The 24,502-nt window shown below is 55.8% G+C and overlaps 1 protein-coding gene across 11 annotated transcripts; it reads left to right on the top strand.

The window, feature by feature from the left end:
* Positions 1 to 568: 568 nt before the first annotated feature.
* ANKRD16 (ankyrin repeat domain 16) lies at positions 569 to 23,836 on the top strand. Of its 11 annotated transcripts, none has more exons than XR_009404888.1 (8): positions 569 to 888; positions 3,181 to 3,401; positions 4,790 to 4,832; positions 7,281 to 7,389; positions 7,684 to 7,845; positions 8,669 to 8,747; positions 19,764 to 20,226; positions 20,554 to 20,708. XR_009404888.1 is itself a non-coding variant. In XM_059404015.1 (7 exons), exons 1-7 carry the CDS (start codon positions 569 to 571, stop codon positions 20,159 to 20,161), a joined length of 1,332 nt encoding a protein of 443 aa, XP_059259998.1. In that variant the 3' UTR covers positions 20,162 to 20,267. The 11 variants fall into 11 exon arrangements, 7 of the variants coding, with proteins under 7 accessions (XP_059259998.1, XP_059260004.1, XP_059260003.1 ...); XR_009404891.1 differs by lacking the exons at positions 19,764 to 20,226; positions 20,554 to 20,708 and adding exons at positions 10,044 to 10,366; positions 10,721 to 12,938; XM_059404015.1 differs by lacking the exon at positions 20,554 to 20,708 and having other exon boundaries at positions 19,764 to 20,267.
* Positions 23,837 to 24,502: the final 666 nt, after the last annotated feature.

The raw sequence follows: 24,502 nt of genomic DNA, 5'->3' as shown, positions 1-24,502 counted from the left end.
CGCGCGCCCAGGGGGCGCGGCTACCGCCCGCGGACCGCGCCCCGCCCGTGCTTCCGCTGGGGCCGAGGGGGCGAGTGGAAACTTTCCCAGAGTTCCTCCGAGCTCCCGCGGACCCGAGGAGGGGTCGCGGCCGGGCGGAGGGGCCGGCGGAGGTTGGGCGGGGGAGGGGCGGGGGGTGGGGACGCGCGGGGCCCCTCCCCCTCCCTGGGAGCCGGCGGCTGCCCGGAGACTTGACCCTCGGGTGCCGCCCGGCGCCGGCTCCCCTCCTCCTCGTCCTCCCCGCGGCGGGCGTCTGTCGGGGCCGGGCGGATCGTGCCGCCGCGCGGAGCGGACGCGGCCCGGGGCAGGCCGGGCGGCAGCACCCCTCCCCCCTGGTGTGGCGCCCGCAGACGCAGCCCGGGCCGGCGGCCGCCTGCGGACGAGCCTGGGGCGCGTGAGCACGGCCCGGCCCGGCCCGCGAGGCGAGTGGTCCGCCGGAGGGCCGCCCCCGCACGGGGCCGCGGGGGTCGGGGCGTCCCGGGGGCCGCGGGGGGCAGGGCTGGCGGCCCGCACGCCCGCGCCCGCGCCCATGGCTGCGCGCGGGGCCCCGCGGCGGCTGCACCGGCTGGCGCAGGAGGGCCGGCTGTGCGCCCTGCGGGAGGAGCTGCGGGGAGCCGGGCGCGCGGGCTGCGCGGGGCCGGCCGGGGACACCCTGCTGCACTGCGCCGCCCGCCACGGGCACCGGGACGTGCTGGCCTATCTGGTCGAGACCTGGGACATGGACGTCGAGGCCGCCGACCGAGACTACAAGCGGCCGCTGCACGAGGCCGCCGCGCAGGGCCACCGGGACTGCGTGCTCTACCTGCTGGGCAGAGGAGCCGCGGTGGACTGCCTCAAGAAAGCCGACTGGTAGGTGGCCGGGTTCCCCAAAGACACCCCCCCCCGTTCCCCGCAGAGTCACGGATCCCCGTGGGCTTTTCCGCCTTGACACCGGAGCGTCTGAACCTGGCCCTGGAGGACAGATCAGCCTCTGCGAACAGCGGGGTACCCTTGGGGGGTTAACTGTTCCCAGACCTGTCCAAACCCTTTCTTTCCCTTTAGGGAACACTCTGGAACGCGATCGCACCGCGAATCGTCTGTGCTGCCTGCAGCAGGGCGACACCGGGCTGGGTCATGACTCTGCCAGTAACGTTGTTCTCACTTGTCTCTGGAGCAGAGCCTCACAGAAGGTCGTGAAGAAATGTTCAGGGAAGCCCCGTGTGCCCCTTCCTCAGTCTCCCCCAAAGTTATGGTCTCACACTGCTGCAGTGCAGTACCAAGACGAAGGAATCGACATCACCACGACCCGTGTATTTTACGCTTCCTGGATGTGTATGGTTTTAGCTCACAGATAGCCTTGCGTGAGCAGGTCCACAGACCAGACGTTCCGCGGTTACCATCACGCACACCAACTGCTCTTTGTTAGACAGACATAGTTTCCAGTACCACTGTGGGGGGCTCCTGGAAGTTGATGACATCCTAAGAGTCGTAACCTAATGAAGTTCCTGCCTGCAGGTGATTTCTGATCTGATGTCACTATGAACCCCAGTGGCTACACGGATAGTTAAGTAATGTGCTGTCTTGCCTGCTGGGAATGGTGGGTCAGCCCGCTTGATTGAGCACAAGACTAGTTTTCTTCTGCTGCTGGCCAACTGGTCTAAAGACCATTCCAACAGATGTAAGACCTCATACATGGCTCAGAACAACTCTGTGGCTAGGGGACTGGCCTCTCTGCAAAAAACCATTAAAGAGGCAACGTTCATTGGAGTATGTATGTGTGAGGTGTAATTGCAGTGAGTTTTTTTTTTTTTTAAGATTTTATTTATTTATTTGACAGATCACAAGTAGGTGGGGGGGGGAGCAGGCTCCCTGCTGAGCAGAGAGCCAGATGTGGGGCTCGATCCCAGGACCCTGAGATCATGACCTGAGCCGAAGGCAGCGGCTTAACCCACTGAGCCACCCCGCGGTGAGATATTTTTGCCCGTTCTCACCTTTCTGGCTTTGCAATACCTTCCCTGCTTTTTTAACCATCCTGCCTTGCTCAGGATTTATTCCCTCTGTGAAGTCCTTCTGGAAGATTCCAGCCTTCATTTATCTGGGTTCCTCCCTCTTAATTTCGTATTCACTCTCCTTACTACATCCTCCTGCCAAAAATATTGGTAATTAGTTAATATCATAGAAATCTTAGAAGACAGATCCTAGATGCAGCCTGTGAGGTATCCTACGTATAGTGAGTTCCTGCTGTGTGCCTGACACAGGTCCTAACCCCAGGAATCAGGAGGTAAATAAGACCTGCCCTTGCTTTCTGGGAGTTATGTCTCCCATGTTTTGCATATGAGAAACCAGAAGCTCATGGTATAGAAATGTCTTACCCAAGATCATTTATGAAAAAAGGAAGGCTAGAGCCACTTTCCTTCTTATTAGTGTAGTTTATTCCCATAATTGTGGACACAAGACAGTTCAGAAACTTATAATCACACTGTTCCATTTGTGTCTCCAAAGTATGCTCCTCGTGGGTAGGCACTGTATCAAATGTTCTTTTTTAGCCTTTTTTCAGCACACTTTAACTAATAAACAATTACTGATTAAAGTGAATGGAGTAAGTGCAGCAGAGTACCTTTAACACAAATATTATTCAAGATGGGGCGCCTGGGGGCTCAGCCGGTGAAGCGTCTGCCTTCCACTCAGGTCATGTTCCCAGGGTCCTTGAATAGAGCCCCACCTCGGGCTCCCTGCTCAGCGGGGAGCCTGCTTCTCCCTCTACCTCTCCTTCTGCTTGTGCCTGCTTTCTCTTTCTCCCAAATAAATAAATAAAATCTTTAAAAAATATATTATTCTATACAAACTGTCCATGGTTTTCATTAACTCAGTTTGTCACTGTCTCAGTTTGGTCCCACAGTTTAAACTGGCCCGGAAGCAGGTTTGCCTCCTCAGTAATCCCCTCCTGCAGGCACACCTACATCCTAATTTCTTTCCCTTTCTATTTCTCCCAGAGCCTCACAGTGGCCAGAAAAGTTGCCGCTCCACACAGATTTGCTGCTTCTCAGACCCCTCTAGGTTTTCCACCTCTGCCAAGGGCGTGTGCCTTTCAGAACACCCAGCCGCGCCCTTGTAATGTCTCAGCTGCCCTTCCGTCTGACAGTTTCTCCTGATTGGCCTTAGGACTCCTTTGATGATGGCCTGCACAAGGAAGAATCTGGAGGTGATCCAGGACCTCGTGGAACATGGCGCCAACCCACTGCTGAAGAACAAAGATGGCTGGAACAGTCTCCACATTGCCAGCCGAGAGGGCGACCCTCTGATCCTCCAGTACCTGCTCTCCGTGTGCCCCACCGCTTGGGAGACGGAGAGCAAAATCGGGAGAACGCCTCTGCACACGGCAGGTATGGCCAGGAGCTCTGCAGGGGCGCAGGCACAGGGGCGCAGGCTGCTCCCCTGAGCCCGCAGAACGCCTTCTAGTTAGGGGCCCCCACAGAGCTACAGGGGTCTGTGAACTCGCGGGCCAGGAATAAGAGCAGCTTTGGGGTATTTCGGCACAGAGTTTGTTCCTGTGGCTGATGGAACGTGGCCCATAACATGCTCTTTCTCGTATTCGTGTGTATCTGTCCTGTCCACCCCAGTTTGTTGGAAAGCTCATTCTGTTCTTCACTGTCTTTGACCTTGGGCAGGGGACTGAGTCTCTGAAGCAAATTTCCTCATCCCCAAAATAATGATGATAATGATGCCCACGTCGCAGGGTTGCTGTAGAGGTTAAGGAACACGATGTATCTAAGTCCCTTGACACACACTGAGCGCAGAACACACAGGCATGGCTATTTTCAGGATTCTGTTTACGTTGTCACTGTTACCCGCAGGAGGAAAAGAGACAGTATTTCCCTATACCTTCATTGATACCTACCACAGTGCTAATCTGTTTAAATAAATCTAGGAACTTGTAATTGAGTGCCTGCCTGAGTGTCTTTGACTTATCTAGTGATGATGTCAATAAAGATGTGGGATACAACTAATTATCCTTAAATCTGAATTATCTAGTCATAGATCATTTTAAATTACTGGAAAGCAGAAAGTGCTGTGATGGAAGACCCCATAGATAAAGACCTCAGGAGTCCAGGTCAAGAAATATAAAAAATGATCTGTAGCCTTCTGGATAGTACGTTGAATTAGAGTACAGGGCCTTGGTTTCTCAAAGCATCACTACCTGTGACATGATATAGTTTAGGAAATATTGTAGCTTCAGGGAGCAGTTAGGGACCAAGGAATTCTTTTTAAATCTTGATGGGTCAGTAGAAGAACTTTTCTCTGCTACGAATTGTTTGACTAGTTCCCCAAGAAACGATCAGCCCCTAGCCATTCACGGAAGAGAGTGGAGAACAGATAGTTGAAATCTTTGTTACTGAGTGTCATTCTCTTTAGTAGGAGAATTACATTCCTCCTTATTTTCTCATGGATCATTATTAATATGTTTTACATTCCCTGGGCAAAAACTGACCGGCCCTAAGGATTTGCAGCACAACACTGGAGGAAAGTTTAGGACTGAGAATTCGCCATGGACGTGCTCACAAAGAGTGAGTGTTGGCTAAGTGCCTGTTAAGTGAAAACATCGTCGTTACCAGTTACCTAGCTAAATTTTTCTTTTTCTAGGATGGTAACAGTGTCCTTGATTTAATTACTGTTTCCCATCAGTCCTAGCTAAAAGGCTGGGGCAGAGAGAGACGGAAGGAGGAGTTTATACCTGCTCTGAACGCTCTGACTCTCCGCTCTCTTCTCCCAGCGATGCATGGCTGTTTAGACGCGGTGAAGGTGCTTCTCCAGAGGTAAGAATAAAACAGCAAGTGGAGGAAAGGATTCACTAATTGTAACAGTTAATGTCGATGCTACAGGAAAAGCTCAGAAAAATAGCTCAGAAAGAAACTCAAGCACCCAAAGAGAGATGAACAAAGGACATAACTCAAAGAATTTACAACAAAAATCGCTGAGTAACATGAGACAAGAAAAAATCACCCGTGTATCTGCTCTTTCGGCCAGTTTTCATAGGCTCAATGCCTCAGCACCCTCTAAGCACTGTGCCAGATGCACGGGCCGCAGGAGAGGCTGGCCGGCACAGGTCCCCTCGTGGAGCTCGCACGCTGGCAGACGGGAGTCCCCGTTCACACCCCGCGAGCCCGAGGAGAACAAGGAGTCACGGGCTCCCTCCAGGAACATATGCCAGGATGACCTAACTGGACTGGGAGGGAGGAATCTTGGCCCCAGGGATAGTCAAGCTATGATCTGAAGGAGGCTGAGAGGGGGAGGCAGGGCCCCTTTCCAGACAGAGGTGACAGTCCCCGTGAATGCTCGGAGCCAAGGGAAAGCCTGGTGCTGTAGCAAACTGAAGGTCCACGTGTGCGGGCGCGTCCGGAGCAATGGGGCGAACAGGGCGCCGTGAGCAAAGGCCGGCGGAGGGCGGACCCGGACGATGCGAGGACTTGAGATTTTGTTGAGAGTACGCCGGGCCACGGAAGGGCTTTAAGCAGAGTGGAGAGCGGACAGTAATAAGTTTGCATTCTTCAGAGATCCTCGCGTTGGAAAAGAGGGAGTGGGTTGGGGGGGAGCGGGAGTGGGTGTCGCGAACGTCGGGAGGCCGCTGCAGTTCCCCGGGAGAGAGAGGGCGGCAGCTGGGCTAAGACACCAACTGCAGGGGTGAAGAGAAGGACGCGGAGGTCCTTAGGAAACGGAATCAGTGGATTCAGGTGAATCATTGATCACGGGAATGAGGGAAGAGACGTCCAGGATGACGGGCTTCTCGTTGAGCCACTAGGGATGCCATTTGCTGGGACAGAGAGCACTGGAGGAGCAGCAGGTTTGCTGGGGGGATGATCATTTCCCTTCTGGATGCGATGAGTTGCGTGTCCCTGCGAGGCACCCACGTAGAGATGTCGAGTGCCCAGCTGCCGACAAGATCCAGAGCCCACGGGAGGGGTATGAGCTGAGAAGCAGATGCGGGCATCATCGACCTAGAAATGACGACTGAACTCACGAGAGCGGAAGAGGTTATCTGAGCAGTTACTGAGTAGTAAGAAGAGAACAGGACTTCACTGTGAGGTAGCAAAGGTCCTACTGTGGGTGGAGAGCAGACAGGCCTCCATGAGGGCATATCAAAGCTGTAATTGAAGTGAAGAAGGGAGAACCAGGGGCGCCTGGGTGGCTCAGTAGGTTAAAGCCTCTACCTTTGGCTGAGGTCATGATCTCTGGGTCCTGGGATGGAGCCCCGCATCGGGCTCTCTGCTCAGTGGAGAGCCTGCTTCCTCCTCTCTCTCTGTCTGCTCTCTGCTTACTTGTGATCTCTCTCTGTGTCCAATATAAAAAAAAAAAAAAGGGAACCAGTGCTCCAAGCAAAGAGGACCAGCACATGCAAAGGCAGCAAAAAGCTGGGAAGCTGGAGGAGATGATAATGAGCAAAAAGAGGGTAGGAGACGTAGGATCATAACAAAGGTAGAACAGGTGGTAAGAGGGGCCCAGAAGGTTTGACGGACAGGACCCTGAAGGAAAGGACAGAAGAAGAGAGGAGAGGTAGGAGAGGCAGAAGATAGGTCAGGTAGGAGGCAGGACCAAGAAGGAAGTCGGACAGATAGGCCCGCAGAGGAGGTCGGAGCGGAAGACAGTAGGTCCACGCGGAGCTGGGACTGAGAGCAGGACCAGGGAGGCGGCCGGAGGCGGCAGGACGGGCGACTGTGCAGAGGGCGGGGACGGAGGGTGGTCCCACGGGAGACTGAAGTAGGAAAAGGACAGGGAGGAACAGGAAGGCCAGGACAGGGGAGCAGTAGGGAAAGAGAAAGGCAGGATGCAGGGGAAGGTGGGCGGTGGGACTGAGAAGGTGGGAAAAGCAGCCCTGGGAAGGCGGTGGGAGCAGGAGGACCGGGAAGGAGGCAGGTGGCCCAGAGGAGCGTGGGGAGACGGGTAGATGCTGCCTTATCCTGACCCCGGGTGGCGAGCGTTTAGATTTTCCTCTGTGATCGGGAGATAAAGGTTTCGGGGAGGACTGGCCATGCCCACGGTGGTCCGGTGGCTGTGAGAAGGGTTAGCAAGGCAGGAGCCACAGCGGGAGAAGGGGACCCAGACCTGAGTTTTGGTGACCGGTCACGAGGGGGAGAGGATGCGCACAAGCAGGGTGAGGAAGTCCGAGGAGGGGCTGAGTTTGGGAGCCGGGGACCGCGCTCCGGTCTCTGTGGCCTGCGTGTGCGGCGGGGACCCGTCTGACCTGCTGCTTTGGGTTCGTGTGGCAGGTGCGCGTACGAAGCCGACCGTGCGGACAGGTGCGGGTGCACACCCTTCATGGACGCGATTCAGTGCGGCCACACGGCCGTGGCCAGGCTGCTGCTCGAACAGCACAAGGTACAGAAACGGTCCTTCCCGTGGGTCTCAGATCAGGGGTCAGTGTCACCGTGGGCGAGGAGGAGGCAGACGTCCTTGTCTGGGGCCCCTGCGAGGGTCCCGTGTCGGGTGTGCGGGGAGCAGTTAGGAGGAGGAGGGCCCAGCACGCTGCTGGTGCGCAGGAGTGACCGCCGGCCGCCCGCCAAGGGTGCCGTGGCCGGAGCGTGGTATCCCCCATGATCGGCCAGAGAGGCCGCGGGGCTCGCTGGAAGGTCCCCGCTCCTCACATACGGCCCCCTCTCTCCGGCCCCCCAGGCTTGCTGGGCCACGCGGGATGCCCTGGGGATGCAGGCCATCCACAGGGCAGCCGTCACCGGGCAGAACGAGGCCCTCCGCTTCCTGGTGTCCGAGCTGGGCGCCGATGTGGATGCCAGGGCCGTACCCAGCCGCCTGACACCGCTGCATTTCGCCGCTAAGGTTTGTCTCTCCAGGAAGACCTTCCCTCCGCGTGACGCGCCAGCTTTAGTTTGCACACGCCCTTGTTCCGTGTTCAGGAATAACGTTGTTTGCAGCCCTACGAATCCCCCCACGTAAAGTCCTGCTGCTCTGTCCTTACAGTAGATTCCAGAAGGGAGCATTGCAGCCGCGGACGCTCGCTGCTTACAGCCCAGCTTGGAGCGTTAGGAGAGTTTGGTGGGTCATCTTCAGCCGCACTGGCTGGCTGCCCCGACTGGCTTTCCCAGCAGCAGGAATAGTTATTTCCCGTGAGTGGCACTCTCCTGTCCCCCAGAAAGGCAGTGGAGAGATGAGGGGACCCACACCTGGCCAAGGCCATTGGGGGGATGGATGGGCCTCGGAGCCGTGATTCCGTGTCTCTCCGGTCCTCGCAGCCTGGCCGGTTGGACGGGAATCCTGTCAGGTGACACGTGCTGGGATGTGTGCTGTGACGGGCGTCCAGGAGGGGTCACGGTCTCCCTGTTTATCTTCGCTTTGAAATTCCAGCAAAGAGCGTGTTTGCTGGGAGAGATTCTAGAGCACGTGTTCGGATGTCTGCTGCCGACTGTGGTCATGTAATTTGGCCTATGGAGTAGATCCTTTGTGTTTTCATAACCAAATGTTCCCAAAATCTAGATTTAACAGTTTACACTGGAACCTGAGAGCCATGCAGGTCTTTCTGTAGTTGTGAAAATTCCATTGTAGCAGCTGAGTATTTTAGAAAAAGTACGTGACCCGCATTAGTTGGTGTTGAAGGGCTCGTCGGGGCCCTCGTCCCAGGATAACAAGTGCACCTCACCCTCAGGAAGGACACGTGAGCACAGTCCAGCAGCTCCTGTCCTTGGGTGCCGACATCAACTCCAGAGACGAAAGGAAGCGATCAGGTACGGCTTCGTGTCCCGTGCGGCTGGGGAGTGACTAGTGGTGGATGTAAATGACGCAGGACCCTGGCTGTGGAACACGCTGGCTTCAGACCATCCCTCCAGCGGCTCGGCAGCCCGTCTTTGAAACAACGCGTTTGCGAAGCTCTGGAAATGTCGCTGTTGCCATGGCAGTGGTGGGGCCTGTGCTGGTCACACCATGACCACGTGTGCGCCTGGAAGCACTGGCTGGTGGATTCAGTGGCCCCCAGTTCAGATTCTCCCGAGGCCATATCTCTTTGGAGTGCGTTTGAAAACTAGAATCACTATAATTTCTTTTCAGGATTTATTTATGTATTTTAGGTGGTGGGAGTGTGCAGAGGGAGAGAGAACCCCGAACAGGTTCCCCACTGAGCAGTGAGCCCAACGGGGGGCTCCATCCCAGGACTCTGAGATCATGACCGGGGCAGAAGGCAGACGCTTAACCAACTCAGCCGCCCAGCTGCCCCCCACAATAACCTTTTTTTTTTTTTTAAAGATTTTATTTATTTACTTGACAGACAGAGATCACAAGTAGGCCAAGAGGCAGGCAGAGAGAGAGGAGGAAGCAGGCTCCCCGCTGAGCAAAGAGCCCAATGCGGGGCTCGATCCCAAGACCCTGGGATCATGACCTGAGCTGAAGGCAGAGGCTTTAACCCACTGAGCCACCCAGGTGCTCCCCACAATAACCTTTTAAACGTGAGGCTCAGAAAGCTTTTCAGAGCTAATTCTTTAGACTCGGGTTAGAATAAGCCTCTGCAAACGTTGGGTGCACCACGGCATCTGGCAAGTGTCTGTGATGCTCAGGAGCCGTGTCCAAGGCTACGAGGACGGTCCCTACGTGCAGGGACACGAGTCTGTCTGCAGGACACAGGATCCTAGGCCTCACAGCGCCAGGAACCTGGAGCCCTGATTCCCGAAGGGAAGCAAGTGTCCGTTTGTTCATCACGTCATTCTCATTCATGGCAGTGTTTTTCCTGACGCAGAGAATTCACAGAACCTTTAAAATGGCTTCTGGGCCATTTAAAGTTGCCTGTTCGTGAACCTGCTTCATTGCTTGAGACAAAAATCTCTTACGTTCTCTCACTGGGTGATTCTTATAAAGCCATTTCCAACCCAGTCAGGTTAAGAAGGAAAATGCTCTGATCCCGAAGAGGCAGGGGCACCGGGAGGAGTCGCAGAAACGTGGGAGAAGGATTGGTTTGGGGATGTAGCCGCTCGCCGGGTGGGCACCGCTGCGGGGTCCTGCTCCAAGTCCGTGTGGCTTCTGTGTCCCCGCAGCCCTGCACCTGGCCTGCGCTGGCCAGCACGCAGCCTGTGTCAGGCTCCTGCTGCAGTCCGGGCTGAGCGACTCTCCGGATGCCTCGGGTGCCCTGGCTCGGCAGCTGGCTCGCCGCGCGGACGTCCTCCAGTGCTTCGAGCGCTGCCCTGAGACCTGACAGTGCTTCTGAGCGAGGACGACAGGCGTGGTGACCACGTCCTGCTGCTGCGGTCGTCAGGATCCCCAGCCAGCGGGCCGTGAGGACGCCGGCTGCGGAGCCCGTGACCCGCACGCAGAGACTTTTCGTGACCCGGATTCGGCTTTTTCTGCCCTTTGAGGGGAGGTAGGGGATGTTCTTGGAGTCGGTGTCTGGAGCCCTCAGGGAAGCAGGTGGCCCGTGTGACTGTAACACAGTATGAGTTCACGTAACTATGTCACGTGTTTTGTGGGTAATGTCGTGGGGGGAGGCCAGGGCGAGGATGTTGACGGTGCGGGGGCCGGAAGCACAGCTGGCCGCTGCTTCCTTCCCGCCTCGCTTCTTGGTTCATTACGGTGGTTTCGCTCTGGTTTGTAGCCTGAAAGGGACGCCTGCCCAGACATATGCAAGGAAATAATGGAAATATTTGTACTTTCTAAGCGCTGCTGGTTAAGCTATGTTTATTGTTTTGTGTTTTTAACGATTTTATTTATTTGACAGAGGTCACAAGGAGGCAGAGGCAGTCAGAGAGGAGGAAGCAGGCTCCCTGCTGAGCAGAGAGTCCAAATGGGGCTCGATCCCAGGACCCTGAGATCATGACCAGAGCCGAAGGCAGAGGCAGAGCCCATGGAGCTATACCCAGGCGCCCCGAGCTATGTTTTAATCTCGAGGTTACTTTTATTTAGTGGTTCTGCGTGGGCTGTCTTCAGATAACAAACACACCTAAAAGACGCAGCTGCGAGAGTCCCACTGGAAGAATGGCCTTTGTTCTGCAAGTGCTGGCCGCACTTCCTATCCGGAGCCCCTGCCCCCTGCAGCCTGGGGGCATTGAGGACACTTGACTCTGTAACCAAAAGTTCTGGAGCAGTTTAAACAGATCGAAGGGAGGCTGCATGCTCAGACCTTCGGATTCTTTTCCTTTTTCCTTTTGGGGGAAAGTGATAAAAATCATCTTCTCTGGGTCACAAAGAATAGTTAATCCAGGTTGGTCTTTGGAAATGACACGTGTCGGGCACAGGCCAGACTCGATCCTCTCTGCTGGTCGCGAGCCGGTCAGGACTGACTGCACGCTGGCCCGGCCTGATTGTCGTGCTGGCGGGGGAAGGAGTGAGACTTTCCAGTTCTCTGTCATCGCAGACAGCACAGGTTGGTTCCCAGTGTGACAGCCAGCATTTGCTGGCGTCATCTGTCTCATGACCTCTGAGTGGCCTCCGGTGCGACCCACGCCAGTCTGAGCTTTGGTTTCTGCTGCTTTGGAGATAACCCATGTCGCTGCCCTTTGGGTCTGAAGATGGTCCTGCTACCCGCAGGGGGATCAGAGGGGCATTGGGGGCGCCGGCCGCCCTCCCCGCTCACACGCACGCAGCTTCCCATCGTGGCGGCTCGAGCGGGGTCCCCACACACCTCCAGCTGTGTGTCTGCCCCACGAACCAGCATGAGGCCGCGTTTTCGCTCCCCACACGTTCCCGACTCCATTCTGTGGTGTAGACCGTGGCTGCTGAAGCTTCTGGAGCACCAGAGACCACAGTGCCGACGCCAGTGGTGTTGATTGTGGCGAAGGGGCCAGGGACGGTCCAGGAACCGCCTGCCCCTCGGGTCACCTCGCCAGGAGTGAGTTGCACCCTCACTTCCGAACCGTGGGAGCTTGAGTCCACCTCCAGGGAGGCCCCACCAGGCCACCCGATCTGAAACCCTGACCCCCCGTCCCCCGTCCCTGCTTGTTTGCTCCTTGTTAGTCCTGACTGGCCACACGTGTGGGTCCTGCTCTTCCGTTCCTCCGTCTCCGTGACGCGACAGGAGCGTGAGCCCCGGGGCAGGACTTTGTCTGCCTTGTTCACTCGCTGTCTACACGGCCCGGACGGTGCCGGACACGGAGCGGGGTTTAAGTTATTATGTGGCCGATGTGTGAGTGGGGGTTCGTACTTCTGGAACACGTGCTGAGTGCCGGACCCACATGCCTGCTCTGTGCCCCCCCACCCCGTTTCGACTCCACCTCGGGCACCCTTTCTCCGCCAGACTTGGGCACCAGCCCCCAACTCACACACACTGCCCCTCCGCGGGGTGACCGGGCCTCGCTACCCGACAGGTGGGTCAGTAGCCCTCGGTCACAGGCCTCTCACTTCAGGGGTCTGAGTCCTTCCTGTCCTCTAGAAGCCCGGCCCCCACCACGGCTGATGACACACGCCTGGGTTTTTCTGGCTTTTCCTGAAGCTGGGGTCCCCCTGCTTGTGTGGCCCCTGGCCGTCTGGTCTGTTCTGGGGCCCACCTCTGCGGGGACACTCCACCCCTGTGACCCCAGCCCGTTCTAGACCTTGCCACACCCAGTTTATCCCAAACCGACTTTTCTCTCTAGGCTGCTTGCACATGAACCCGACTGGCCACCACGTCGATGTCCCTGCAGTTCACTGTCTCTCTGTGACTCCCAGGTTCAAGCCCTCCGGCCATCATGCAGACCGTGGCGGTGTCGGCCTGCTGACGGTGCCCCCTACCCCCTGGGCCCGCCCTCCTCGACCCCATCCCCCACACGACGGTCCCAGAGCTCTCACCAAGGTGATCTGGGCAGCTGACCACTGACGTGTTTTCCCACCCATCTCCTCAAGGGCTGTTGACTGGTCCTGCACGCCCCCCAACCCAGCGTGAGGGTTTGTTCCTAAGACCAATAGGGGCAGAAGCCTCTGGAAGGAGATAGAAATCAGTAAAAATTGTAATCCCTTGAAAATAGCCACAGCCTGACGTATATTACTGTGAAAAAATGTGTAAGAAAATATTCACAAGACAAAATAAAAAGGAGATCTCAAAACAGAAAAGAAAGTACACACGTCAGGCCAAAAATGGAGAAATCCATGCAGGGACCTCAGGTGCCCCCGGCTTGTGATTCCCACTCTGCCCCGCACTGCTGGAGGCCGCCAGCAGGGGGCAGACCTGAGAGCAGGCCGTGGGGTCCCTCCGGCTGGCAAGGCTCCCCAAAGGTTCCAGTGGTGACAGAGAAACAGAGATCACCTATTTCCCACCGCCCAGAAACAACCCTTACTTCCTCCTGCCTGTACTGTATGTTGGAGGTGAGGCTGTGCACAGTCTCCCTTAGCTTTAGGGCTAACCCTGCAAAACTCTGCACACCTTTTATTTTAATCACTAACGCTTCTCGGTGTTGCTGCCGTATCTATTCTGACACTGTCATCTTGTTTTGCTTTGGTAAGAGCGGAACTGGGACATCCGTGCAGCCCTGGGGCTCGGCAGGAGCAGAGACAGGGGTGTCAGAACTGACAATGGCTCAGGTCTGATCCCGGGTCAGGGCCGTGTGGGGCCGGTAGTTGGAGGGGCCGGTGGGGACAGGGGACTGCTGGGTCCAAGCAGGCCTCACTCTTGGAGCTGCTGAGTGGTGACAAGACAGGAAAGGTAGAAAGACCGTTGAACAGCACAGGTTTTCTCAGAAAGGGTGAGACCCCAGTGTTTCAGGCTCAGATAAGGGCTGAGTTCGTTGGGTCCAGGCTCTGCGGGATGTGGGGAAGGAAGGGGAAGAGAGCCTGAAAGCCCCAGGGCTTGGGATGCCAGGGTCAGGGTCAGGGTCAGGATCGGGTGCACACGAGAAAGAAGAGGGATGGCGAGGGGGAAGTTTCCAGGGCAACTGCGTGCGCGGCTCGTGTAGCATCGGTATTGGCGGGTGTGGGGTTGGCGGAGCACGTGTGTCGGTGGGAACTTACAGTCGGGGTATTTATGGACTTTTCAAAACTGCTTCCTGGAGCCAGCAAGGGTGTGGAAGGCGTCACTGCCTGGAGGCGAATGGGGTCCTTACGCAGAGGGGACAAGGTGGAAGTGAGGGCCCAGTGGTGGCGGGAAGGACTTGCTGGGTGTGCGGGATGGAAGCCGGTCACAGCCCGTCCAGAGTCTCGGTTCCAGGGACCGGCCCTGAGAAGAGCCCTGGAGAGAGATCACGTGCCTCTGCTGCTCGCTGGGCCTCTGCCCCATCTCTGAAGGGCCCCGTGGACTCTGGTGTGAGGGGCTCCCGGGCCCCTGAAGCCACATCTGGGGATACATCTGTCCCACCCCGTCCTGCCCCGTTCCGGGCGTTGTCACAGGGCGGGGAGACAGCGGAGCGTGGTTTGCGGGACGGGCCAGAACCAGGCTGCCGGGATTCAGATGCAGTCTGGTACCACCGTGTGACCTTGGGAAACTCATCTGGAATTTTGAGGCCTGCTGTAGCAGGGGAGACAGACTGGACCCTGGCAACTAGTTACGGATGTAAAACGTCAGGGAGTGGGAGTTCTGGGAAGGAAAGTAGAGCAGAGAAGGGCCAGGAAACGGCAGGGGCCGTGCGGGGGTCGCGGGGGGGGGGGGTCGCAGGGGGGGCCCTGAACAAAGTGTGTGGCCCTCTGGGGTGGACGCTCCGGGGGCAGCGAGACCAGCGTGCGAGACCGGCCCCTCCGCGTGCAGGGAGAGCGGGATGCCACCAGCTGTGGCCAACAGGAAGCCGGGCAACCAGGCCATTCGGGGCCATTCTACCGTGGGAGGCCACAGGAGGGTGTGAGCCGCGGAGGGAGGAAACCCGCCTGAGCTGGACCGGGACCGTTCAGAATGCCAGCTGGGGGCAAGAGCCTGGCCAGAGGACATCACGCGAGCTCAGGGGAGGTGCGGCGGTGACAAGCGCCGGCCCACGGCCCTGTGTCCAGGGAGATCAGCAGCACTTACCCGTGACCCGGACGAGGAACGTGAGAGAAACAGGAGAGGTGCAGACCGGGCCTGAGCGAACCGAGAGTGGAATCACCACACATCGGGCCGAGGAAGATGGACAGCGGGCGGGCAGGGGAGGAGTGTGGGAGTGCGCCTGGACGCTTGTTGGGCACGAGCTGCACGGTCCAGCGGGGCGTTAGACGGGAGCCGTGAGGTGTGGGTTTGCACCCCGGACAGGCTGCAGTGCTGGCATGGAGGCTGCCGGTCTGGCCAGCGGCGTGAGAGCCCCCGGCCCGGGAAATGCAGAAGGACATCAGCTAAGGCCCCTCGTCCTGCTCTCTGCAGCCACGTCAGCTGCTCGGCTGCGGGTGCAGAGAAGGCACAACATTGGGTTTTCTCAAGGTGGGCTAAGGGGGGACGCCGGGGGGGGGGCTCATGGGTTAAGTGTCTGCCTTCGGCTCGGGTCATGATCCCAAGGTCCTAGCATCGAGGCCCACATTGGGCTCTGCCCGATGGGGAATCTGCTTCTCCCTCTGCCTCTGCTCCCCCTGCTTGTTCTCCCTCTCTCTCTCTCTGACAAATAAAATCTTTTAAAAGGGGGGGTAGTAAGTAGAGCAAAGGGTGATTCCGCGCAGTATCCAGTTCATGGGGTACACCTCCAGCCTGCCGGTGCCTGCAGCTGCCGGCGTCGGATGCCCCCCGCCCTCAGGGAGAGGCCCCTCCCTGCCCTGCACACAGTGGTGAGGGCCCACGCCCCTGCCATGGCCTTGACCTCACTTCTTAGCTTCTCCAGACTCATTCCTTCTGCAAAATGAAGCAATAACATGCCAACTTCATGGAGTCGTCGGAAACTTTAACCGAGTCTCTGCGTGTAACACTCCGCGCTCGCCAAGCCCAGGACGAACAGGAGACGTCCGAGGTCCTTGAAGGCCAGGGGAGGCCACGGGAGCTCCCAGAGTGATGGGTCCTTCCAGGCTCCGGACTCCCATCTCTCCTCCACGTCTCTGCTGCACACTTGGTAGCTACGATTGCGTGGTTTGCCGCGTGTGGGGCTGCGTGAGCTCTGCTCGGGCCTGCTGAAGTCGACCCTGGTGCCTATCTCACTCCTGCAGCCCAGGAGCACCGTGCCCCGTGCCTGACCCGTGTCACACCTTCAGGGAATTCTTTGTGGATTTGAAATAAGCTTACCCGATGTAACTCTCATGCACCTGATTTAATGAGTTTTTCTGATAAGAGTAATAAGCCTCTTCCTGGTGAAAAAGAATCCAGACAACAAGTAAAAATCCCCCCTCCAGCCTGTTCACTGACCTGAAGGAACCGCTATTGGGGGCTTCCCAACTGGCGGCGGACTGGCGCGTTCTGATTACCTACCAGACCCTGTGCTTACTGCCGTGCCACTTCCGTGACGTACCAGCGCACCCTGGACGGGGCTTCTCACTCGTCCCCGCAGACCTGCCGCCTCTCTCTCCCCCCGTGTCATTCACAGTGCTCCGTAATCTGCCCATAGACATTCAGGAGGCACCCAGGGTTTTTGAGAATCGCCGTTGTCAACAGCAGCACGGTGATCGCGGATCTCTGTGTCCTTCTGTGTAGAAGTGGAGGAGAAATTCCTAGACGCGGGTCAAGGACATGTTGTAAATGTGTGTGGCGGGGTGCAGCAGGCCTGAGAGCAGCACGCGTTCCAGCCGGTGTGAGGAACCAGAGGTTTACTGCACTTGTGGGCTGCTGTGCAGAAACGTAGCAAGGTTCAAAGACAGGTTTTGGTCGAACATGAGGAATGACTTTCCAGAGCCATCCTGCAGACCTGGGCCTCGAGAAGTCCTACCTTCCTCGTCAGGCAAATCCCTGCTGGCTGGGCGGCTGCCCCTCGCCTGCCAGCTGCAGCAGCGTGCCGTCTAGGCTGAAGCGGAAGCGGTCAGGAAGTCTCCTGGAAACAAATCACTGATGACCGTCTGCCCCCAGGAGCGCCGGTTCCTCCCCAAACTCAAGCAGCAGAATCCAGCTCACATCCAGAAGTCCGGCTCTACCGGAGCCTAGGGGCCGTAGTTTATAACTCTCCTGCTTCTGTGATGTATGAGGTCACATGAGAAGGAGGTTGGGGTGCGCCTGGAGTGCCACACACCCACCACGCTGGGTTTTGCCAAAATCCCTTCCAGAATCCCTCCGCACGTGAAGGTGCCTGAGTCTAACATGCCACCAGCAAAGCTGGGTCACCACACCTGATTTCTACTAACCTGGCTTAATAGCTCATTCTTTCAAGTTTGTGTTTAATTATGGGTCAGATCAAAGATTTTTAGATCTGCTTATTGACTTTTTGTGTTTTTTATCTGTATTAGTTAGCTATTACCTGGTAACAAACTACCTCAAGGACCTGACTCTTGATCTCAGCTCAGGTCATCATCTCAGGGTTCTGAGTTCAAGCCCCACATTGGGCTCCGTGGCTTAAAGCAACAGCTGTTAATTATTTCTCAAGAGTCTGTAGGTGGGGTGCCTGGGTGCCTCAGTCAGTTCAGCTTCCCACTCTTGGTTTCTGCGCACGTAGTGATCTCAGGGTCACGAGATCCAGCCCCATGTGGGCTCTGCGCTGCGCTCAGTGGGGGTGTGCTTGGAATTCTCTCTGCCTCCCCTCCCCTCATCTCCAGCTGGCTCACCTGTGTTCTATTTCTCTCTCTCTCTCTAGTACCAAAAAAAAAAAAAAGAAAGAAAGAAAGAAAGAAAACAAACTCCACGGGTCATTGGGTGGTTTTGCTGACTCTGGCGGAACTCCACTGCGAGCTGGGCTCACTCGTGTGTCTCGGGTCAGCGGCCGGGCCGCGCCGGCTGGGACTCGCTGGCCTGATGGTCCTGACAGTGGCAGGGATCCAAGAGAGGAGGGAGGATGACTCAGTGCGTTCCCCGCATCTGCTGTGTGCGTGCAGACACCCCTGCCATGTCAGCCAAAGCTGGCCCCGCGGCCAGGCAGCCAAGGGCAGCCTGAGTGCGTGAGGCCACCAGCCCACGCGCGCGGCAGACCGGCTTTGAGGGGGCCGTTTATGGAAATCAGTCTTTTGCGTTATCTTTTGTCTCTTGTTTCGTGTCTTGCTGATTTGTAAGAGTCTTTTTATGTGCAGTAGCTTCACACAAAACGCAGAGAGTGACGATAAAATGTGGGCTGGGTGTTTGGAAGTCAAGACAAATGATGGGATGTCTAAAACCAACCATTCTCGTGGTGTGGACCCACGGACCCTCGCTGGGTGGTGGCGGAGGGGGCCCAGCTGGGACACGAGGTGTTGTGCTTCCTCAGCCACATGCGGCCGCAGGGGAGCAACGCCCAGAGTTCTAGAGCTTCCCTCTGCGCGGCCCACGGCAGGCCCACGTTTCCCGAAAATCCACACCCAGCTAAGGTTCGGATGGACACCGAAGGCCTTGGTGCCAATTCCAGCCTGGGGGCTGCTCCCTCCTGGGCTCAGAGCCCCGGGCCTCGTGCCCTTCCCTCCCCAGTGACCCTGTGGACGGAAATCTCCCTGCAAGCAGAGAAACACGCTCCACACGCCAAGAAAGCAAGCTCATTTCTCTCCCAGGTAGAGCTTGGGCCAGACCAAGCTCCGACGAGTCAGCTCAGCTCAGACTCTGGGTGTCGGTGACCCGGAGCCCCCTCCTGGGGCTGCTGCCATCCCGAGCACGCGGCCTGTGTGGGGTCCAGGCCGGCTTACCCGCCTATGACGGGGACAAGGACGAAGGGAGGTCACGCCCCTTTTTTAAGGTGGCGCGTGTGTCATTTCCACTCACACCCACAATCTGCCTCCACCCTCAGGAGTCTAAAATCTGAAAGCAGAACGACCCTTGGGGCATCTGGTGGTGCATCTGGGGAACCATCCGACTCTTGATTCGGGTCAGGGCAGGATCTCGGGCTGGTGGGCCCCGAGTCTGGCTCTACATTCAGCTGGGAGCTGGCCTGTGATTCTCTCTCTCTCTCCCTCTGCCCTCTCCCCAGTCACGCTCGGGCGCACTCTCTCTTCCTCTCTCACTCTCAAAATACATAAACAAATCTTTAATTAAAAAAAAAAAAAAGGGGGGGACGCCTGGGTGGCTCAGTTGGTTAAGCAGCTGCCTTCGGCTCAGGTCATGATCCCAGCGTCCTGGGATCGAGTCCCACATCGGGCTCCTTGCTCGGCAGGGAGCCTGCTTCCCCCTCTGACTCTGCCTGCCATTCTGTCTGCCTGTGCTCGGTCTCGCTCGCTCTCTGACAAATAAATAAATAAATCTTAAAAAAAAAAAAAAAAAAGCAAGCCTTGTTAGAAATCTGCATGGCGGGCGCATGGGTGGCAGGGGCCACTCGGGAGCTGTGGGGACAGAGTGCGGGAGGCTGTCTCCAGGAAGCAGCGGCATCCGGGCCGGGACCGGATGTGGGGGTAATGTTGGCTCGTGGAGGTGACGGGAAGGCCTTTCCGAGCAGGGTCCACAGCAAGGGAATGAGATCCGGGGCGCCAGATGCGGTGCAGTACATTGGAATTTCAGGTAAATGAATTACTGTTGCGTGTTAGCGCGTCCCAAGTGTTGCACGGAGCACACTCACTAAAAATGGTATTTGTCGTGTGTTTGAAATTCAGACTGAACTGAGCATCTGCGTTTTCGTGTGCAGGGTTTGGCCACCCTGAATAAAATGCTAATTCATGTATCAACTTGGCCTCTTTCTATAAAGGGGGAAAACAACGTGTCCTTTAATCCGTTTTGTTGAACTTGACTTGTTAGCTGAACACGCAAAAAAAAACCGAGGTGAGCTGAATTTGGAGCCCAGCGTCTCCGCCACTGCTGGACGATCCACCTCAAAATCTCAGAAGCTTGACAGAAGAAAGGTGTGCTTCTCGCTGACAGACCGTCTGTGTGTTCTTGACAGGTGCCCCCCCAACCCCGGGCAGTTTTCGCCGAAGCGGTGGCGCCACCTCCTGGAATCCTTTGTGGTCTCACAAACCGGGAAGGGGCAGCCCAACAAGCCACGTGGCTCCCCCGTGGGTAGGTCTGCAAATGGCACACATCAACGCTGGCATCTTCCCAGTTGCAAAACCAGACGGGTGGCTCCACCCAGATCCAAGCGGGGCCAGGAAACGTCCTCTTCCCGTCGGCCCCGAGCTCGCTGCTGCCAAGACAAGTGCCCATAATGGAAGGGATGTGGTTCTGTTCAAATCACGGCCCTGCCTTTCTGTGTGCACGAGACTCGGGATCAAGTTCCAGAATTTTCTCACTGGTGGAAAGGCCACACAGAACCTCCCTTGCGGCAGTGGTGTCCAGGCCTGAGGCCCGGGTGCAGAAGCTCTGAGGGTAGAGTCGGTATATAGCATCGGCACTTTGTTTGCCCCCTGGTAAGTTATCTGCCCGGCTTGTTGCCGGGTGCTGGTTTCCCGAGAGCAACGCAGAACAGTCGTATCCAAGTGTTTCCTGTCTTAAACTTTTAAATCTGAGAAACCATCCAATCGAGTCAAGCCGAGGTTCAGTCACGTTGGTAACTCGGCCGAGTTCACACCGCCGAGCGTCTCAAACTCCAGCCGGCGCCACGCGCTCTCAGTAACCAGGGCGCGGCGCTCACCCGCGTCCACACGGTCACCTGCGGGCATAACCGTGTGCAGGAGTCCAGCTGCATTCGCTCCTTTCCTCCGGCAGTCGGGAGAGCTGGGTGCCTTCCCTTTCAGGTATCAGAGCTGGGTGCCGGCTGGAACCTGCTGGAAGGCCAGGTCCCTGCTCCGTGCGTCCGCGTTGCCTGTGTGGAATCTGGCGGAGAGCCTGGGAAACGCTCCGACCTCCTCTCGCTGGCTTCAGCCCCGCACCTGACGGCTGTGCGGGCCAGAGTCCCCCTCCGCACGCCGCACCCGCCCAGCCCAGCCCAGCCCAGCCGTTCAGACGTTAGTCTCTGCGGAAAGTGAGTTGCTAATGACAACAGACCATGAAACAGCCCGACCACAGTTCCTCCCGCTTTCCTTTTTGGTTTTCAACCTGGTTTCATTTTGCCAGTGCAAGGGAACGTAGGAGACGGAACTTTCAGTGACCCAGCAGCAGAGCCTGAGATCTGCTCTTCCGAGCGCCACGCCTGGGCCACTTGGGCGGCCCAAAGTTCATCTTTGCTGAAGTTTTCCCAGAGACAAGGCAGCGTGAGCGAGAGAGGATCATGACTGCATGAGTTTCCCAGAAATCCCAGCTCTGTGACCTGTTGCCACGGCCTTGACCTGTTTGCTGGCCTGACCCTTCCATCTGCCAGTGTCCGAAGATGGGACAGCGGCGGAAACCAGACGTTCTCCCAGCTCGCAGGGATGCCCAGTAACTGCCCCCGTGCTCTTAACCCAAAGAGGAGGAGGTTTGCTTCACAGGCCGATCACGTCCTTCAACATGGGTCGCCCACAAAACGTCTCAGACCCGGTCTTCTTCACAGGTTCCCTCCAGCAAGTAGCAAGATCCCCTTCTCTGGTCTGGACATTTTCACAGAGCAGACGCGGTAGGGGTGGTTCCCCTGGAAGACTGGCAAGTAGTACGCTCAAGGCTATGTGATGAATGAAATGCCTCGTTTCATAGAAAGGCTCAAAAAACACCTTTGACCCAAAAGTACGATGAGGTTTATGATTCAGAGCAAATATTTGACCGGGTGCTCCCTGAGAAATGACCAGCGCATCCTGTGTGCTCTGTCTCCCAGGAGGGAGGAACAGGCCCCCCCAAAGTGCGTGGTACCCTCTGGGGGACCCACCTGGGTCAGACAACTCCCAGGCCTCAAAACTGAGGGTTTCTTAGAGTGACCCGACTCACTATAGTTGACTTTTAATAAATAAACAAATAAATACACATTGAGAGAAGCTCCCGTAATAACTCTTTTTTTTTTTAATTTTTAAAAGATTTTATTTATTTATTTGACAGACAGAGATCACAAGTAGGCAGAGAGGCAGGCAGAGAGAGAGAGAAGAGGAAGCAGGCTCCCCGCTGAGCAGAGACCCCCCCCGATTCGGGGCTCCATCCCAGGACCCTGGGATCAGGACCTGAGCCAAAGGCAGAGGCTTAACCCACTGAGCCACCCAGGCGCCCCTGTGATATCTCTTAATAGGTCAGCAACTAAGTCCAGCCCCCTCATGTGATCGTCCCCTCTGGACAGTATGCATCACTTCCCCCAATAAACAGGAGAAACAGAAGACGGAGGAGGCAGGTTACAGGACGGACGTCGGGAGAGCAGCTGAAAATAGCTGGGTGATTGCACTGGTCACCGAGGGAGGCAGGAGGAGGGTTTGACCGAAGAGTGGCTCTTTGCATCGTGTGAAAGAAGGTCTGGAAAACTAACTGCGGTGCTGGTTTGAAATCGGGTGTGTGCAAGCCTCAGCTTGAGCCCCAGTTGCAAAAATCAGTTACAAAAAAAATTGAGTGCAGCTTCAAGAATGATTCACGAAGTTAATATATGATCAAGTGAAGAAACGCCTAAAAATAGGTTTCAAAGGTTTATTAAAATAGAAATCTATACATGTAAATACGGCAAGTGATATAAAAACATGAACACAGAAGCCAAAGTTCCTGTTAGCCTTCTTCCCAGAAACAACCAGAGTTAATGGCTTAGTGGACAGCTTTCTAGACTTTTATCTGTATGCAAACAAATACATGGGGGGGGGCACTGAAAAAAAAAAAAAGTTGTTCTTTAATACTTTATTTTATGAATTTATTAATACTTTCTCTTTAGCGTTCACTTTCTTTTCCCCCCACAGTATCTGGGACATCCCTCCGAGCCAGTCCTGTATAGACATGCTTTGTACTTTTTAACTGTTTTTTTTTTTTTTTCTTTTTAACTGCTATGGAGAATTCTTGCAGGTGAATATTTTCACCCACTCTTTACTCAACAACATCATAATCCTACCGAAAGGCAGTTTTAGGGGATTCACTCTAATCGTGCTCTCATTCTACAAATTCATGACTTTCACTTTTTCGTGTAGTCTCCCTGCCTGTGCCCATCTGCACACACACTTTTTTTTTTTAATTGCTGAAACTAATTTTTTAAAAAGATTGTATTTATTTATTTGACAGAGAGAGATCACAAGTAGGCAGAGAGGTGGGCAGAGAGAGAGGGAAGCAGGTTCCCAGCTGAGCAGAGAGCCTGATGCGGGGCTCGATCCCAGGACCCTGGGATCATGACCTGAGCCGAAGGCAGAGGCTTTAACCCACTGAGCCACCCTGGCGCCCCGCTGAAACTGATTTTGTTTATTTATTTTTCTAAGTAGGCTCCACGCCCTTTGTGGGGCTCAAACTCACGACCCTGAGATCAAGACAATGTTCTACCGACTGAGCCAGCCAGGCCCTGCACACACGTTTGATCTGTGAATCGGGAACTCTTCTGGGAATTGCTCCTGCCAAGAGCTAGGGCCTGCCAGGTGCTAGGAGCAGGCACGGCTGGTCTTGTGCGAGAATGACAAGATAAGCCAGGGCCAGGCCAAGATGTCCCCTGCGAGCCTCCAGCTGCTTGGTCATCTACCGCTGAATTTGAATAGATGTCTTTGTAGAAGGCGTAAATACCTTGCTAAAACTCAAAAACTCTCATTTTTGTCAGATGCTTTCTTCAAGGGTAGCATCTTTTATGCCCCTCCTGGGTCTGACTTGGTTCACGTGGGTTTAGGGCGGCACTGACCGGTGATCTAACCCCGCTGTTCTCTCCGTTTCTCTGAGGCCAGGCAGGAAGCGAACTGTGACCTACAGACTCTCCGAGCCACTACTGCCGCCACACAAAAGGGGCCCCAAACACGTCCTTCCTCCTTGGCACTGACGCTACAGGTGCAGTTGGGACCTGGGCTGTGATGGGGACAGAGCGGAGGCGTTACATTCCCCGTAGAGGAGAGTACCGTGTGCCTTATGTGAAGAAATTAATAGCATTTAAAAAAAAAAAAACAAAGAAAGAAATTAGGTAGTTTATGCATTTAGAAACCTCGAAAACAGGGCGCCTGGGTGGCTCAGTGGGTTAAGCCTCTGCCTTCGGCTCAGGTCGTGATCTCAGGGTCCTGGGATCGAGTCCCGCATCAGGCTCTCTGCTCAGCGGGGAGCCTGCTTCCTCCTCTCTCTCTGCCTGCCTCTCTGCCTACTTGTGTTCTCTCTCTGTCAAATAAATAAATAAAATCTTAAAAAAAACACAAAACTCGAAAACAGATATGAAATACTATGTTAGTCTGTCAAATAAAATAAATAAAATCTTGAAATACAATGTTAGTATTTATTAAAATGCTTACAAGGAGTTTAAAAATCTGTGTCAGGGGACCCCTGGGTGGCTCAGTTGGTTAAGCAGCTGCCTTCGGCTCAGGTCATGATCCCAGCGTCCTGGGATCGAGTCCCGCATCAGGCTCCTTGCTCAGCAGGGAGCCTGCTTCTCCCTCTGCCTCTGCCTGCCATTCTGTCTGCCTGTGCTCGCTCTCTCCCCCCCCTCTGATAAATAAATAAAACCTTTAAAAAAAAAATCTGTGTCATATTTAAAAAACAAAACTCAAGTCATTAAGTTTAATATGAACCAAGAGGAGCTACAGGAAGGGACACGGTGCCTTCTGGAAACTGAGGAACAGAACAGTTCATGGATAACTCACATGCCGTACGGGGAACGCGTGCAGTTCAGCAGCTTCTAGAATATTCATGGCAACG

The sequence above is a fragment of the Mustela nigripes genome, chromosome 6 (assembly GCF_022355385.1).
Source record: "Mustela nigripes isolate SB6536 chromosome 6, MUSNIG.SB6536, whole genome shotgun sequence".
Lineage (NCBI taxonomy): Eukaryota > Metazoa > Chordata > Mammalia > Carnivora > Mustelidae > Mustela > Mustela nigripes.
Note: the sequence above shows the minus strand (reverse complement) of the source record. Positions and strands in the feature narration are given on the sequence as shown.

What these genes read in the sequence shown, in the direction of transcription:
- ANKRD16 (XM_059404015.1), top strand. Translation starts at nt 569, where the DNA reads ATGGCTGCGCGCGGGGCCCCGCGGCGGCTGCACCGGCTGGCGCAGGAG. An exon ending in GTGAAGGTGCTTCTCCAGAG is followed by an intron (nt 4,833 to 7,280) that starts GTAAGAATAAAA and finishes TTCGTGTGGCAG; the next exon opens with GTGCGCGTACGAAGCCGACC. An exon ending in TGCTGCTCGAACAGCACAAG is followed by an intron (nt 7,390 to 7,683) that starts GTACAGAAACGG and finishes CCGGCCCCCCAG; the next exon opens with GCTTGCTGGGCCACGCGGGA.